General features: G+C 56.6%; 1 protein-coding gene across 3 annotated transcripts; it reads right to left on the bottom strand.

Annotated features, from left to right (window-relative positions):
* Positions 1–723: 723 nt before the first annotated feature.
* Positions 724–16,036, bottom strand: ABHD6 (abhydrolase domain containing 6, acylglycerol lipase). Of its 3 annotated transcripts, none has more exons than XM_068409418.1 (10): positions 15,960–16,036; positions 12,259–12,328; positions 10,401–10,548; positions 6,873–7,029; positions 6,343–6,456; positions 5,968–6,100; positions 4,727–4,884; positions 3,882–3,936; positions 3,299–3,399; positions 724–2,599 (listed from the first exon to the last, which is right to left on the bottom strand). In XM_068409418.1, exons 3-10 carry the CDS (start codon positions 10,517–10,519, stop codon positions 2,423–2,425), a joined length of 1,014 nt encoding a protein of 337 aa, XP_068265519.1. In that variant the 5' UTR covers positions 10,520–10,548; positions 12,259–12,328; positions 15,960–16,036; the 3' UTR covers positions 724–2,422. The 3 variants fall into 3 exon arrangements, with proteins under 3 accessions (XP_068265519.1, XP_068265520.1, XP_068265522.1); XM_068409419.1 differs by lacking the exon at positions 15,960–16,036 and adding an exon at positions 12,806–13,024; XM_068409421.1 differs by lacking the exons at positions 12,259–12,328; positions 15,960–16,036 and adding an exon at positions 11,586–12,249.
* Positions 16,037–16,559: the final 523 nt, after the last annotated feature.

Below are 16,559 nucleotides of genomic sequence, written 5' to 3'. Positions count from 1 at the left end.
CTGCACCGGCGTTAGCGGGTGTGTGATCAGGTGTGCTTTCAGGTGTGTTTCCAGGTGCGGGCAGCCTCCCTCCCTGCCTCTCCTGAGTGGGCTCCGGGGCTGGTCCAGGGCCAGCCTGGGCACGGGCACCGCCAGCACGAGCAGGAGCTGCCCTTGGCTGTGCAGCTTGACTGCGGGGTGCTATGGCAGGGTGCAGGCAGGGGCACGAGGTGCCAGGGGGATGCTCCCCAGCCCTCCCTGCAGCTCCTCCGTCAAACACAGCAGCTGCCGGGCCTCGGCAGCCTCCTGGGGAAAGGAGAAATGCAAATACTTTTGCTTGGATACTGATGTAACGCTATTCCTCGCACACTCTGTGAATTCAGTAACACTTGTAATTACAGCTGAAATTGGTATTTAACACACTTTCAAGAGTTTTAAGAGGAATCTTGTTGCTTAAAAGCTAACTCCCCTGCCCTTGAGATTTTATTTTCCTTCTTGAGTGTTTAGGGCCACCTCCTCTTAATAAAAAGAAAAATTCATATTGCCTTTGAAGATATGAGACTCAAGCCTTCCTGGTCTTCACCGTCTCTCTTGATATTATCAAATACTCCTCGAGGCAAAACCTGCATCTCCCAGAAACATGGGGAGGAAAGAAGCAGCAGAGCAAGTCCCATGTGCTGTGCATCATCCCACACCACAGCCCCCTTCTTCCTGAGAGGAAAAAATAATCATTGCACGGTGGACTCCTTAAATCACTAGATTTTAATAGCCATATAAATCCTTTGTGTACAGCAATCTGTGGCATATGAGAAACCATATAGATACCAAACAACTTTTTCTGACTTTTACCACATAAAACTATCAGCAATTTTTCTTTTTTTTTAAATCAGCTCCTGTAGTAGAAACAATAACCAAGCAATTAACAGCAAATTTCTAATTTTCTAAAAGAATGATGTTTCTTCTCTTAAGATGAGCAGAGAAGCTGGCGGGGGGTTTCAGATATAGTACAGGTTGGGGTACCTCGGAGGGATGGCGAGAGGATGGCTGTCAGCACCGCACGTGTGGGTACCCAGGCTGCGGGGGCGTCTTGCAGCACCTGGGGTCAGCCCCCGGGGAGGGCTGGGGGTGACCCAGGGGTGATGCTCACCTGCTGCTTTGCCTTTGAGAGGACCACGCACCACCCTGCCCTCCAGCAGCCGTTGGTCCTGCCCACGACCAGGACCAGCCCTCTCCCCGTGGGACACGCAGCAAGGGACCGCACCTAGGAGGGGCAGGATCCGTCCCCGTACATCACCTTGCAGGATGCAAAGCGTGGCTTGTCTGCGTTGCCCATTTCTAGCTATAATTTCACTTGGTCAGGAGTTACAGTCATCAAGAGGACGCACAAGCACACCATACCTTTCCAGCGCCTCACAGGCGAGCTGTCCCCCTCCTCGCTGCCCAGCGAGCCCAGCAGCCCGCATCCCCTGCACTATTCACATACACAGCCCGCTCCCACCCCTCACGCCTGGTTTTGGTGACGTCGGCGTTCGCAGAATTCACAGAATTCATTAAGAAAATCATCATTTACACCAACGTGTTCAGCAGCGCGATGCGATAGAAGAGCTGACACAAGAGTTCGCCCGAGTTTGCTGACTCGCACTCTGCCCGTGGGCTTATTGCTGACTCGGGGACCGAATCACCCCGGGCGGTTTCCATCCCTCCGGTTCGCACAATGGCAGCGAAGCTGCTGTCTGCACCCCGAGCTGTCACTCACTGTGTTCACCCTCAGGCGGGCTGCGCGCCGACGCCGTACCCTGGGCAAAGTTAAGGCATTACATATACGCAGGAGCTGTTCGGGGATTTAAAAAAACCCACTCAAAGTGTAAACATTTTTGCACATACAGTCACTGGACTTCCACACGTGAAGTTTTCTGTTGTTTTCTGCATAAATCACAAGTTAAGGAGCTACACACAGAGCACTGGAGCAGACGCCTGGAGCGCTGGGGTTCTCTTACAGCACGGCAGCATGCAACGTGACTGACTCTAAGTAGTAGAAATATTGTAAGTCTCAGTCCAGAACACTTCCTCCTTCCTACACTTCTTCCATAGTTTAGGTAAATGTCATTAACAACTACGTGTCGGTAACTCGGGTAAGATGGGCGGCTGCGAAAGGAGCTTCAGCACGCGGCATGGCTAGCGCTTGGTGATTTCAGCTCATTTCTACTTTCTCTCTAAGTAGAAAAGGGAGAGATTCTGCTTCCATTCCTGTATCTAGGGAGGCTGCTCAATGACCCCTAGGTTGCTGCGCCGGCGGTGCTATAGGTTTAGGTATCAGTGATTCTGCCTTCCTCAGGGACTTTGGCATTCACCCCGATTTGTACAAGATCCCTGAGAACTTATCAGAGCTGCAGTACTTTACAATTTAAAAGACCTGGCGTGGGTGCTCGGCTCCCCGCCGTGCTCACGCCTGCTTCTTGTAGTTGTCCACGCTGTGCAGCAGTGCCAGGAACTCCAGGATGAGGTTGGCCGTCTTGCGGGGCCGCTCCACCACCACCGAGTGCCCGCAGTTCTCCAGGATGTACACATGGCAGTCTGGGATAGCACCCGCTAAAACGCTAGCACCAGAAACATCCAGGACCTGGGGGGCAGGGGAAAAAACAGTCACTCCCACAGGCAGAGCTAGGCTTTGCTGGACACTGTAGAAATCCCATTGGAGCTGTCTTTGCAAGCCCAAGCGAGATGCTGAGCAGGGATGCGGACACGGTCCTTGCGATGCCAGCCCCATCCCGCGGTACCCGCACCTGGGGATGGGACAGGGAGGCTGCCTGGTGCCAATCTCAGCATGCAGCAGGGAACTCTCTTGGATGCTTTTTGGCTGCTGGCTCAGTGCAAAGGGGCCATTGCAAGCGAACACTTGCACCTTTGCATTCACAGAGCCCTCAGCATGCCTGTAGCTTGCCTCCTTCCCACTCCTCCCTCTGCAACCAGCCCTACGAAGCCTCGTGCCTTTGCCTCGCCGCCTGCCCACAAACAGCACATCTCTCCCCAGTTGCCAGGACAACTCTCCTTGCTGGCACTTATTCCTCTCCCCAGCCCACGCCTGCCCCCTCGCCCGCCCCAGCCCCGGCTCTGCCCTCTCCTCCCTCCAGCCCCACGCTGGCTGGCAGCTTTCTGCCCATCACCTCGCCAAGCCCCATGTCCAGACCCACCGGGGATGGGGTCACACATGTGCCAGCTCGACACAGAGCAGCGCACAGCTCGGCAGCACAGCCCACTGTGCCCCCGTGGGCGGAGATGGAGACACGGTCCCATGGCGGAGGCAGAGGTGGCCGTGTACCTGGTCCTGCTTTCCCCAGATGACCTGCGTCGGCGCTTTGATCTTGCTCATGTTCTCATGGAGAGAGTGCCTGGACTTTTCATCCACGATTTCTAAAAACACTAGTGGGGGCGAGAGGAGAGTCAGTCCTACGTGGGGATGCTTTGCCTTCCCTTCTCACAGGGGTCACTGGGGACAACCCTGTCAGCGTCCCCTCGGTGCAAAACCCAGGCAGGGGTGATGGAGAGAGCCCCGTGGGCTGTCCTTGCAAAGGCTGAGTCCTGCACCACCACCAAGCCCCTCTGCAGAGAGATCCTCCTCCAAGCCCATCTCCTCACAGATATTAGTACTAATTAACCCAGCTGGCAGGATAAGGGTGAAGCAGCAACCCCATTGCCCGTGGGGGTGGCAGTGGGTTGCTACCAGTGACCAAGGTGCATCCCCAAAGCTGTTAATGACGTTGCCCGCTCCCACCCTCAGCAAGGCAGCAGGGGGGCATGGGGACAGATGGCAGCGGGGGACATGGGGCCGGGGACAGCCCATCCCCACACCCCAGGGGTCCGGCTGGAAAGCCCTGTGAGAGGGGCTGCCGTCGCCCACTTACGTTTCCGGTAAAAGTCGTTGTGTGGGATGCGAACGTCAACGAGGCCCTGGAGGATCTGCAGGGAGAGCAGAGGAGAGCTGCTGGGGGCCCACGCCCCGCACGGGGCTGAGCGAGCCCCCGGCGTGCCCTGCACAGCCTGGCCCCAGCTCGAGCTCCTTCCTAGGCACGGCCGGCTGTCGCAACCGCGCTTGAGTAACGTATGTTTCAGCAACAAGTACTTTTGTCTCTTATGATGCAAACCCCAATTTCTCCCCCAGGCCAGCAGGCCACCTCAGCCGTGACTGTGCTTTTCTTTCTTCTTTTATTCTTTTGCCAATAAAAAAAAAATAAAGGTCTTGGCATTACCTCACATATTTTTCTTACTCTCCAATCTACTCGTCCCAGACTTCCTAAGGAAAACCAGCTAAATGGCCAGCTCCTCGCCAAGTTCCTCTTGCCTGACAATGAGACGATCAACGTTTCCATCACTTTTGCTTAAAAAGCAGCAAACAATCCCCCTCCAGGCCGGACAACAGCCGCCTTAGTTATTTAATGCTTCCTGCCAGCCATATTTAGTAAAAAAACCCTTCGACATCCCAGCCCGCTGCCAAAGACCTCGTGGGAGGAGGAATTTCGGTGGGCGCTGCCAGAGGGAGCTGGAAAAAGTGGGTTTGAAGGGAAAGTGCTGGAAAGATGCTGGGAGCGGGGCTGACAATGCCCTGCCTGGGGATGGGGGGGGAAGGCAGCACAGGTTCTGCTCCCGGCATTGCCCCAGCTGCCGCCACGCAGGCTCAGGGAGAAGCAAACCCGCTCCCCACCTCCAAGCCCCCCTTTCCTGGCCGCCGCAGCCAGCCCAGACTCCTCACCTGCTGTGGCACCTTGAAGCGAACGTAGGAGCAAAGCTTCAGCATATCCGCCATCTCCTCGGGCGTCGAGGGAATTAAAGGGATCCTGTCGATGTGTTCCGAGTCTTTCAGCTCCCGGAGCTGCTTAATGAACTTGCTGTCGGTGGTACTTGGCAGGCCTGGGTCGAACGAGAAGGGGGGCACAACCTAAAACCCGGACGAGACCCCCACCAGCCCCACTGGCAGAGCATCACTGTGCTGACCTCCCTCATCCCTGCCTCTGCCTCCCGCCTGCTCACTCATTAAAAAAAAAAAAATAAAAAAGGGGGGAAGAAAAAAATCTGGGAAAATCCCGACAGCTTAACCCCAAACCTCTCTGCAGCCCCTACGCAGAGGCTTCACACCCAGAAACACACAGAGAGTCAGCCACCCCCTCTCCCAGGGAGGAGCGGGAACCCTGCCACTCCCAGAGCCCGGCAGCGAGGTAACGAGCGCTTTGCTTTATCACTTATTTCTCATCTGGGAGCAGCTTTCCTTGTGTGGGAGGGGGAAGGAGCTGCTATAACAACCGGGATGCAGCGAAGCCCTCCCCAGCAGAGAGGCTCCCTGCCAAACCCCCCACGGCTCCTGCAGCATGTCTATGCCCAGGCTCCCCCGAGCCCCCCAGCCAAGGGGATGGTGGGGGCAGTGGGGATGGAGGGGACGGTGGGGATGGAGGGGACGGTGGGGATGGAGGGGACGGTGGGGATGGAGGGGTGCTGCGTGGGCACAGGGACACCCCGCTGACCTGTGCTCAGCCCTGAAGTGCTTTTCCTACTCAGAGCACCCAAACGTGGGAGGACAGAGCTCTCCGGCTCCAGAAGCCCCAGCCCTCAGGCACACCGGGGGTCTCAAGAGGCCAGACTGGGGAGGCTTTTCCTGTTGCTGCCTGGGTTCCCCCTCCAGAACCGAGAGGCTGCAGATGTGAAATGCTGCCATCCGGAGGGAAAAGGCACATTTCTCCAGAGCAGGACTTGTCCCATTTGCCCCAGTCCCAGCTCTACCCAAGGCACAGCGAGGCAAACTCCAAAGCCCTGGAGAAGAGCAGTCAGGACAAGGCTGCAATTTCCTCCTGTGCCCTGCCAGAGATTTTCAGACTGTACATACAAATTATTTAAAAATGCTTTGCACTAAAAGTCTCTTTTGCCTCCAGCACTGCTCTGGGCTTTTGCACCGGCTCCTGCTTGCCCTCGCCCCATCTCGCCCCCCCCTGCATCGCCCACCTGCAGGACAGATGAGGGTCAGGCTGCAAATGTCTTCTGGGTACTGAGCAGCATAGACGCCGGCAACGTTTCCCCCCATGGAGGTGCCAACCAGATGAAAGGGCCTTCTGTTCAGCCTGATGCACTCCACGAACTGGCAGGGGAGCAGAAGGAGCGTTGTTAGGGGAGGAGCAGCAACAGCATGGGTTCATTAGAGAAATTCGACTCAAAAGCTTGAGCTTGGAGGCTCTGGCTGCCTGGGAAGGGAGGGAGCTGGGCCACACGAGTCAGGGCTCATGGGGCTTAGCATCCCTCACGTCCCCACATCCCCCATGTCCCCACATCCCCCACGTCCCTGCCTCCCTCTGCAGAGGCAATGCAATGCTGGGGCTTTACCTGGTGTATTCTCTTTGCTTGCCCGCTAATGGAGTAATCATCCAAGGCCGAGCGGGTCGTGCCCTCGTGCCCGGGCATGTCAACACACACCAAGTGCAGGTTCTTCGGCAGGAACTGCAGAAACAAACCAGGGGTGTTTACAGCACAGGGGAACTGCTGTGAAGCCCAGGGATGGAAACTGGTGACCACGGGTGGGAGCAGGGGGGTCGCTCTTCTCTGAGCAGCCCCTGGTTACTCCTGCATCAGAGTAAGTCAGCTCATGTACCAAGGATGACATGATGAGAAACCACAGCCAAGACTTGCTTCCCATGGAAGAGGCAGGTACGTACTGCTCTTCCCGTGCAGCTCCGCATGTCATAGGGATGAAAGGGATCCAACAAGCAACGAGAACAGAGCTAAGGAGGGTGTTTCTAGCACGTTACAGCTATCATCACATCCCATGCATGCAACCGTTGGGTCCCCACACTGCCCCCCAAGCCCAGGACCATCGACTCTCACTAAGCAGCAACATGATAGGAATGGAGTCCCACCTTGACTATGGACAGCCACATGTCTTTGTGGGCTGAGAACCCATGTAACATCAGGATGGACGGTCGGTAGCCAGGTCTCCCTCTATAGGAATAACAAAACTGATAGTCATCGTAGTTTGCATATCTAACCTGCATACCCAAGGCTCGGCGCCAGTACCTGGAAACAAGGAGAAAACAATACCAGTGAGTGAGGCAAGACCAGGGCCCAGCGACAATATAAGCCAGGTGACAAGTCCAAACTCACCCACAGATTTGCTAGTTTGTTAAGGCCAGTTAGGCTGGGCTCACACCAGTGCTGTCACGGGACTAACTGGGACTAATTCTGAGCATCTGGTCCCTGGATCAGACCCTGTGCTTACATGTGATCCCTACAGGTGTAGTGCTGGTGGCTGGCTATTCACAGCTGCACTGCAGCTGGCTTGTGGAGACACTCTGTTTGATTAAAACTTCAAAAAAGACCCTAAATAACTAATCTGGCAATGGAAATGGGCCAAATTAACAATCCTAAAACTGACAACGCCCAAAGGTTGGTATGAGGAGAGAGGCAGCACACATGGCGAGGCAGCGTGAGGGACGGGCAGGCCAAGGGAGGCACTTCTTCCAGGTGGGAAAGGTGGATCTGTCACAGGTTTGTCTGGGCACAGTCCTGCAGCAATGGGAGAACATCACCCCACAGACAAGCACATCAGATCCCAGCCAAAACAACCGTGTCGCCCAGGAGCACCACAGAAACCCAGTTCCCACATACCAACTAGACAAGCTTTAAAAACGTATTTATACACACTCAAAGGACCGGAGGGGACCATCCTTATGCAGGGTCAAACACCCCAGAAGATACCGGGCTAATCCCAGGGAAACCTGGGCTGTTCCTCTGAGAGCCGAGGCAGACAGCTCCTGCCAGCACGCACCTGCAGCCTGGTCAAAGAGGATGCAGTGAAACCAGAGGGGACCTGGACAGAGATTGTCAGTGACACTTTGGACACATGATGCGTACATGCAGTCCGAGACGGAGGAGCACACTTGCTTTCTCTGCATGTCCCCTGTACTCAGACGTAACCCTTGTCAGGATAACTACCAGGCTACTCCTGATGGCCAAGACACCAGCAAATACTTGGATATGTGATATCAGAATTTATTTGAGACACAAGAGCAAGGTCACCAACACTGCTAGGCTGCCCTAGCTCTCTGCCCACTCACAGCTTATGCGTAGTGCAATCCTCTTTTAGCATAATCCCTTTTTGGAGGGAGTTAGCGGGACTTAAGCAGCATCTCGGCTCTGTGCTGGTCCTACAAGGAGAGGTGAATTTCTCCCTGAATAAGTGTCTTAAGAGCCCTTGCCTCAAAGACACTGGGGTAAACTACCCATGGGCAAGATAATAACATTTTTAGCAACTGATCCTGATGGATCAATTCAGCAGAAGGCAAAATAATCTGTGCAAAGCTGAACTGATCCCTCACAAAGTGTGAACGCGCTTAGTGCCAGCAGCTAAACTGATTAACCCTGGGCAACAGAGCAGGCAGAGCAGGCAGGCTCCGGGGCCGGCGGCAGCCCCGGACAGCCCCGGGGGCTCAGCGTGACCCTCGGCCACGCTGGCTGAGGACATGCAGAGCGGCAGCGAGGAGGAGGAGGGGGGCAGTGGGTAGTGGGAGAAGGGCGAAGCGTCCCCCTGCCCCAGGGACCTCCCAGGAGCCGGGCTGCAAAGCTGGAGCCACATGGGGCTGAAAGAGGGGAGCAGCACGGCATGCTGCCTGCCCCTCTCCTGCCTCTGCCAATGGGGAAACACAAAGATTTCACCCCAAGAAAAACGACTCAGAAAGAAGCAAATGGGAAAGGAAGAGTAAAGGGCGAACACGCTCTTCTCACCCGCCATCCCTAAGAAAAGAGGTGCCCGTGACACACAGAGCTTCGCAGTTACTCCTGTGAGATGCCAATGCTGCCAGAAGCACTGGAAGAGAGAGAGATGGGGGCACTTACCCTTCCAAAGAAAACAGCCCTGCTGATCTCTGCTCACACGCTCCCTCCCTCAGCCGAGCACAGACCGACCTACCCGCGGTGCGTTTTCACTCAGCCCCTGATTTGCAGCCCCGAAGGACACGGCAGCAGGGTCTTCTCTACCTCCCTCTCAACTCGGCTCCTCAAAGCTCCCAGCAGCAGCCCCTTGCCCTCCGCTGCCTGTCCTGCCATCCCACTCTGGCCCTCGGAAGGCTTCGCCCCGACCACGCTCGCTCTGCTCTGGTGCGGCAGCGTTTCTCCAGTGATCCTCCTCTGAGCCTGAGCCCATCAGGGTCCTCCTTGGCTTCCACCGGCCACTTGTATGTCCAAAGGAAAAACACCCCTTTGACTGACAAGCCCAGTACATCTGGATCTGCCCCCAGGCAGCAGCCCGGTTGTCCCCAGGGCAGGAGGCTGTCACACCGCCTGCTCTCCTTTGCAGTGACGTTTGGCCTCGCAGGTCCCCATGTGATGCACAACAGGAAGAAATTCTCCCCCGTGCCGATCCAGGCGCTGGGGGTTTCCTCCCATCCTCCCTCCTCTCTCAGACCCCAGACGCTGTGATTAAAACGTTGCTAATAAGCGTGCCATTAGACACAGGCTTCATCACGCTGCTGCGTCCGAGTGCCGGGGTGGGCTAATGTCCTTCTCTCACAGGAGGTCAGGTTGATTTGGAAACACCCCGTGAGCAAAACTGCAGGAGCCACCATCTGCCAGCAGCATGTGTGGGCAGCCTGCCGTGCTGCCTGCAACTGCCTGCGCCGGGCGGTGAGACACTACCCCGGCTTCTGAAGGGCGTTATTCCAGCTTTTCCCAGACAGGAAAGCCAACAGCGTGCTTATCACTGATTTCCAGGGACAGACGAAGACCGAAGGATGCAGTGCCTGCCTCCCGGTACCAGAAAGGATGGGATGCGAGGGCGTAAGGAAAAGCATCACTCCATCTTCTCTGATGCCCCAGCCCAGAAGAGAGGGGGAAAATGAGAAAAGCCTTGTCTGTAGCTACTAGCGAGAGAAAAGTCCCTGTGTGTGGAGCAGGCTGCTAACCAGGAGGGAGTGTGTGAGCCGGGGGAGCTGCGGCAGAGCCCAGGACACCCACACCTATGGCTGCATCGCCAAGGGGAGGTCACCAGCCTGCTGGGGCTGTCAGGCTGGGGGACCAGCAGCAACGGTGATGCTCTTCCCAGCCGCAGTCCTGTCCTTGGGGGAAACAACCCGAAAACGTTCGGAGACATCCTGCAGCCCAGCTGAGGCTGCCCCGACAGACATAAGCCCCAGGAGCAAAAAAGCAGTAAGAAAACGCCATTTTCTTCTCCCAGAGATGCTTAAAGCTACACACAGCCAGTACACCCGTGGTAAACCCCACCTCACCCGCTCCTGTCACCATCATGGGCAGGAACACCCCCCTCTGCCCGTGCCACCTTGCTGCCCTTGGGCTCTGTGTGCACCCGTGTGCCAGCACGCAGGGACCTGATGAGGACTGGCAGCAATGCCACCCTTGCACTAAGATGAGAGCAGCCGGGCTAATGAGCTCACCAGTAGTAGATGCGGATGAGCGCTGAGGGCCAGAGGAGGAAGGAGGCCACGAAGGCCAGGATGGGGATGGCCAGGGTGCCGCCGGCGATGACAAACATGTTCAGCACATCCAGGTCCATGCTGGTCTCCACTTCCCAGCCTCACCTGTCTGCATTTAGGGAAGGATCAGAGGTTAAACACCAGAAACAATGACAAGTCAACGCTAAATGAGATCTCTGCTGCCAGAGAGAGAGGAAAGCGGCTCTGTGAGAGGCTTAAGAGCACGGCAAAGTCTCTTTCAGTTTTAAAACTCAATTATTTATTCTGGCTTCTTAATGGATCTAATTATTGCAATGTTATCCTCTCAGGAGAGCACATCTCAAACGGGCAATGAGCCCCCTTAACAGGCACAGACCACGTCTGGGGTGACAGGGTGCGGTGTGGCCCTTGGGGCAGTTGGCAGGCAGGGAAGCACAGCCCCGCTCTGTTGGGCGCAGGCAGCCTTCCCTCGGCGACGGGAAAGGGCTGTCCTAACGCCGGCTCCACGCTGGTTTTCAGAGGCAGGCGTCCAGCTCCGGCTCCCCTCCCCCTGCCCAATCCCACATCCCCAGCACACAACCACTGACCTAGAATTGATGGCTTGAGCCCGGCTCTCATTACTGCTCTGCACGGGCACCAACTAATCAAGGGAGCAGAGCCTATTAATGGGCTCGGGAACTGAAGGAAACAACCTGGCAGGGCGCTCTTTGGCCACCAGCCCTTATCTGAGACAAATTCATCTCCACCCCCACGTCCTCGCTCCTGCCCCACGGGCATTTTGCACTTGCTGTCCATCACAGGTCCCCATCCCGGCTCCCGAGCATCCTTCGGACAATCTCAGGGGCAGCAGGCGAAGGACACAGGGCGCAAGGGCGAGCTCTCACACAACGCCACGCTCCTTCCTGAACTCACCCTGTCACAGGCAGCCTGGATATATTTTTCTCATTAAGAGATTAAACCCTGTCGCACACACATCTCCTCTAATTCCCCCTGCTAACCAACGGATGTCTCACCCTTTCCTCGGCACTAGCTCTTTTGTCACACATTTATAAAACGAAACATCCTCAGCGCCTGCTCTCCCACCAGCCATCCCCGCCCCCCATCACCACCACCACATTTCTCTGTGCCAGGACAGGCAGATTTATTTCTGCTTCCTGCAAGACTCACGGCAGCATGCGGTATATTGTACGTTACGCCATGAAGGAGGAACAGAAGTTGCCATGAAGGAGGAACAGAAGTTGCCACAGTCACATCCTCTCCCCTTCCGACGTCACGATGGATCACATCAAACACCCACATTACACATGACCAAGAAAAATGGTTTGCAGAACCTCTGAAGCAACAGCCAGGTTTGCCCTCTTCCCCCAGAGAAAACAGGAATAACTGAAATTTGAGGAATACTGTAAATATTTCCACCAGGCACCTCCTTAACAAAGCTAAACCTCATTTCCTTCTTCAAGCCTCAACAACACGCCATTATTCGTTTAATTAACATTTCGTAGGAAGATCTTTGATCTCTGCACGGCTTGTTCATAGATAAACACTTTGTGCAACGGATAAACCTTGTACGTGAGAGCAGGGCTGCACGGGAGCCCACCCAAGAGCACTCGCTGCCTTTCGCTATGTCACTACAACAAAGAAGAAATTAAGCACAGAAAATCGCCATCGTTCCCATCGGCGACCCGCAACAAGATGGGGCTGCAGCCAGGTCAAAGCACGGGAAAGGCAAGGGGCAGTGGGAGCTCCTGTGCTCCCCGGCGCGGGGTCACCGCCTCCGCCGCCCCCACCGCTCTTGGAAAGCAAAACAAGGAGGAGAAAGCCTTTAAAAAGCTCAGCTTACTGCGCAGAGATCCCCTCCTCTTCTCGGCACAGGTCCCGCTCGCGGTGGGTAGTGGCGGTGTCTGAAAACACTGTCAGAAGAGGAAGAAAAAAAGGTTAAAATCGCAGTCCTGCTGTTTCTCCTCCTTTCAGACGCGGTAGCCAGGCGAGACAGCGAGTTTGGGGTGTTTAAGCCACCGGCTTCCCCTCGAGACGCCTCATCTTCACCTTCTGATCAACGTTTCCCCTGTTTTTGTGAATACGGTCTTTCGTACAACGAAGCCGAACACGGGCACTTGTGCCAAGCAGGAGCAAAGTGCCAGCTGCCACCGGGGAGGGAGCGAAGGCCGGCGCGGGGCCGCGGGGAGGGCGGCCGGCAGCAGCCCCCGCCGCGCAGGGCTCTGCGGCACGGGGGGACGGGGCGGTTACGGCTGTCAGAACAAAGCCAGCTCAGCCGCTTCCCAGCCCCTTCCCCTCCGTTTTAAACGCCATGTTCCAAGCGCTCCCGGTGCCCCCCAGCCCTCCCCGTGCGAGCCAAGCGGGTGCACGGAGCAGCCGCAGGACGTTACCGGAGAGGCAGGGAAACGCCGGCCCGAACTCGCCGGCAGCTTTTGGCCGTGGAAATTCACGCTGGAGGCTCAAGCGGGAGCACCGGAGCCCCCCCGCATGAGAGCCGGGGGCTGCTTCGAGCCAGAAAATCCCCGAGAGATCCCCCCCGCCGCGGCGGCGGGGCCGGGGGTGTCCCGGGGGACCCTCGGCCCCATCGTGCCGGAGCGTTTCGGCAGGGCCATGGCAGCCACGCTCACCACGTGAGCCCCGGCGCCCAATGCCAGCCAGGCGCACCCAGCGAGCCCTGCCCGGGCCCCCGCCCGCCGTGGGTGGGGGGAAGGATGCTGAGGGAGCCCCGCGGTGCCCAGCCTCCTTCTGCGTGGGCAGAGCATGGGCACCCATTTCCACGGTTACCCCCGACGGAGGCGGCAGAAAGGGAAACGCCAGCAGGCCCAGCTCCGCGGTCGGGGGTGGCCACCATCACCCTGGTCCCCAGCACCCCTAGCCCAGTAAAGCCACCCCTGCACCCAGCAGCACTGCGGGTACACCGGCTCCCCAAAGCCACGCGGGAGCACTTGCAGTGTCAACCCGCTGTGACGGTGCTTTGCCCGGGGGATAATCATCCTCCCTGCTGCACCAGTACCAGGGACGGGAACGGGCAGCACCACCCCAGACACCAGCGTGGTCCTTCGCTACCAGCTAGAGAGACATTGTGGACTTAAAAATAAAACCGAGCCCCACAGTAACAGCTGTAAGCCTTCAGACCACAGCTCATCCATCGCTTTGAGGCGCCCCGTGACCAAGAGTCACAGCAAATGGCCCCAAGCATTGCTACTGCTTTCTTGGAAGGATCTCCCAGTACCTCATAAATTAACTTGCAAACATCAATTAGGCAAGTCTGATAAATGCTGTGTGATTGGGGCGGCGATAAGGCTGAGTGGGCTGCACACCCAGCAGGGCACAGGGTGCCAGACCAGGAGCACTGGTTCCCACGCTGGCAGCCAAGGTGCAGGCACCAACCGCCACGGCCCCCACGGCCCACCTGGGAGGACTCCCCCAGTAACGGGATGGATGGACCAAGCACAGACACTAAGGAGAGCCTCCACATCTCCACTTGTCTCCCAATTCCTCCTCTGTGCCAAATTCAAGCAGGTGCCTCATCAGCTGCAAACAGAGGGGCCAAGAGGCGGGAGGGGGTGCAGGTTGCTATGAAGGACAGCATGTTGGTGGCAGTCCCCAGGGCCACCAGCCAAAGGGACAACAAATTACTGTGAGCAAGGTTTGAATCCTCATCGGTATTTTTTCCTCTTTCAAGCTCATTGGGTCACACCAGGGAGGCTGGAGGAGACCCAACAATGCAACTCAGGTGTATATATGGATTTTTTTTCCAAGGCCCATGTCAGATGCATCAGCAGCAGCACATGCCGGTGTGTGGGATCAAAAAAGTGCATTTAGCTCAAAAAAAAAAAAAGCAATCCCAGAAATGTGAAAGCAGCTGGGATTGTCACCCAGGAGACAGGAGGCTCTTCACCAGGATCAGCATCTCTCACAGAGCAAGTCTCAGAGCCAACCTCCCTGATGGGGCAAGAGCTGGCAAGGGATACTTGGGGGGGGGCACGTTGGGTGGCTGTGGCACAAAAGGCAGAGGGGCTCAGCTGGGGAGGGGAGAGCGGCAGCCAACGTGCTGGGCAGCCCTGTGCAAGGTCAGGGAGGGTTATCACAAGGCAGGAATCACACTGGCCAGATGTGCCGAAGTTCAAGCCCAAAGGTTGTATCGGACTGTGTTCATCGGGACTGGGCTGCAAAACCAGGGCTGTCACCCTGCCCTCGGCGCTTCGCGTACTGCTCCCCGCGCCCAGAGCAGCCCACGGCTGACCAACAATGGGCTTTGAAACTCCGAATAGCTGAAAGCTGAGCAGCACATTCAGGCATACTTTAATTTTTTTTTTAAGAGCTTTAGAAGAAGAAACATCAACCAATTTTAAGATCCCACCGCAGAAACAGGGGACTTTGATGAGCCTCAGCGGCGGCAATGGGATCCCCCAAAACCCTGACTCACACCACTAACCATGTGAGAAGAAAACCCCAAAACATGTGAGCCATTGCCCTTGGAAACCGCCTCCCCCTCGGCATCCTCAACAGCCAGAAAAATAATACTGACCATAAATGACGACATAACTAATATTACAATTCCTCAGAGGTATATTTTGCAGTGTGATCTTTTAGATGCCGTTCACAGTTAAATTATAATTTAAGATCTATTAATATTGGAAAGATCTCTGCCCATCAGCCAGCCAGCTCTCAATCTTAATCCAGCCTCTGGAGGGCTGGGAGTAGGAAATCTGCCCTTTCACCTCGATTTATTTATAGATGGCAGAAATGAGATCACTATTTCTGCGGCGCCGTTTCACAAACCGTGCATCTCTGACCCATTTGTATCTGTGCAATACGGCTCTTAATCACGAGCCGGATAGTCCAGGCTGGCCCCCAGCCCCACTGCTGCACCCGGGGCTGGGAACACAGAGGGATGAGCTGTCAGCGTTGCTGCCAGCCAGCCTGGGGACAAGGCTGCTGAAAAGCACGACCGGAGCGAGCTGTGCCACCAGCCAAGTTGCTGGTTTAGAAATTCAGAACGTGCCTGTCCTCCTTCCAGACCCCGTCGCCATCCCCGTCCTGCCGCACACGCACGCAGCGGAGGATGGACGGCACATCTGATGTCACGAGTGTGCCTGGACTCAGCTCCCCAGGGTGGCGGCGGGGTGGGTAGGAAAGAAGTGAAGAGGGATGGCGTAGGGGTACTGGGTGTCACCTCCAGGTTCCCTCTCCCAGCACGCAGCCCCCCCTCTCCAAAAGCATCCTCCTCTAGAGAAATGACGGCATCATCCAAACAGCAGCGGCTGAGATGCGACGCCACTCTCCTCCCCTTTGTGCCTCGTTTTCTCATTATTTGGGGGGGGGGAATTTTAAGGCAAATTAATTAAATTTTAATAATACTTTACAATTATTTCTTGCATTTTGGCTTTGCTCCTGATCTACCCACTATCCCTCCCCACCTCTAGCCATGCCAGGGTTGGGACCGGGGCGGGGGGGTGCCCGGACACCCCCGCTCCCCGCGCCCCCCCGGTCCTGGCATTGCTACCGTCAGCCCCACATCCCCCCCTCCCCGCCTCTCACCGTGCCGATCCGAGCCGTGTCGAGCCGCAATGGCAGCGCTGAGGAATGGAAACGGGGCGGCTCCGTTGCGTCCTCCCTTCCGCGCCGGTGCCGGGGCGGCTCCGCGGGGGCGAGGCGGGGATGCGTCGGGGCGGGGAGGGGGCGGGATGCGAAGGGTGGGGGGGGGTACAGAGGGATACAACTGGGTTGCAAGGGGGTGAAAGGGGGGTGCAATGGGCGTGGGTAGAACGGGGTGCAAGGGGGGGATGCAATAGGGCTGCAGTGGGGGTGCAAGGGGGGGACATAATGGGGCTTCCATGGGGGTACAAGGTGGGGTACAACAGGGGTGGAAGGGGGGCTGCAATGGGGGATGCAGTGGAGCTGTAATGGGAGATGTGATGGGAATTCAATGGGGGTGAAAGGAGGGGATGCTATAGGGTTGCAGTGGGGGTGCAAGTGGGATATAACAGGGGTGTAAAGGGGGAGCATAATGGATCTTCCATAAGGGTACAAGAGGGGTGCAAGGGGGTGATACAGTGCAAAGGGGGGATACAGTGCAAAGGGGCTACATGGCAGTTACAACAGGGAGATGTAATGGGACTTCAATGGAGATGCAAGGGG

This window comes from Nyctibius grandis, chromosome 10, assembly GCF_013368605.1.
Source record: "Nyctibius grandis isolate bNycGra1 chromosome 10, bNycGra1.pri, whole genome shotgun sequence".
NCBI classification, from domain to species: Eukaryota; Metazoa; Chordata; class Aves; order Nyctibiiformes; family Nyctibiidae; genus Nyctibius; species Nyctibius grandis.
Note: the sequence above shows the minus strand (reverse complement) of the source record. Positions and strands in the feature narration are given on the sequence as shown.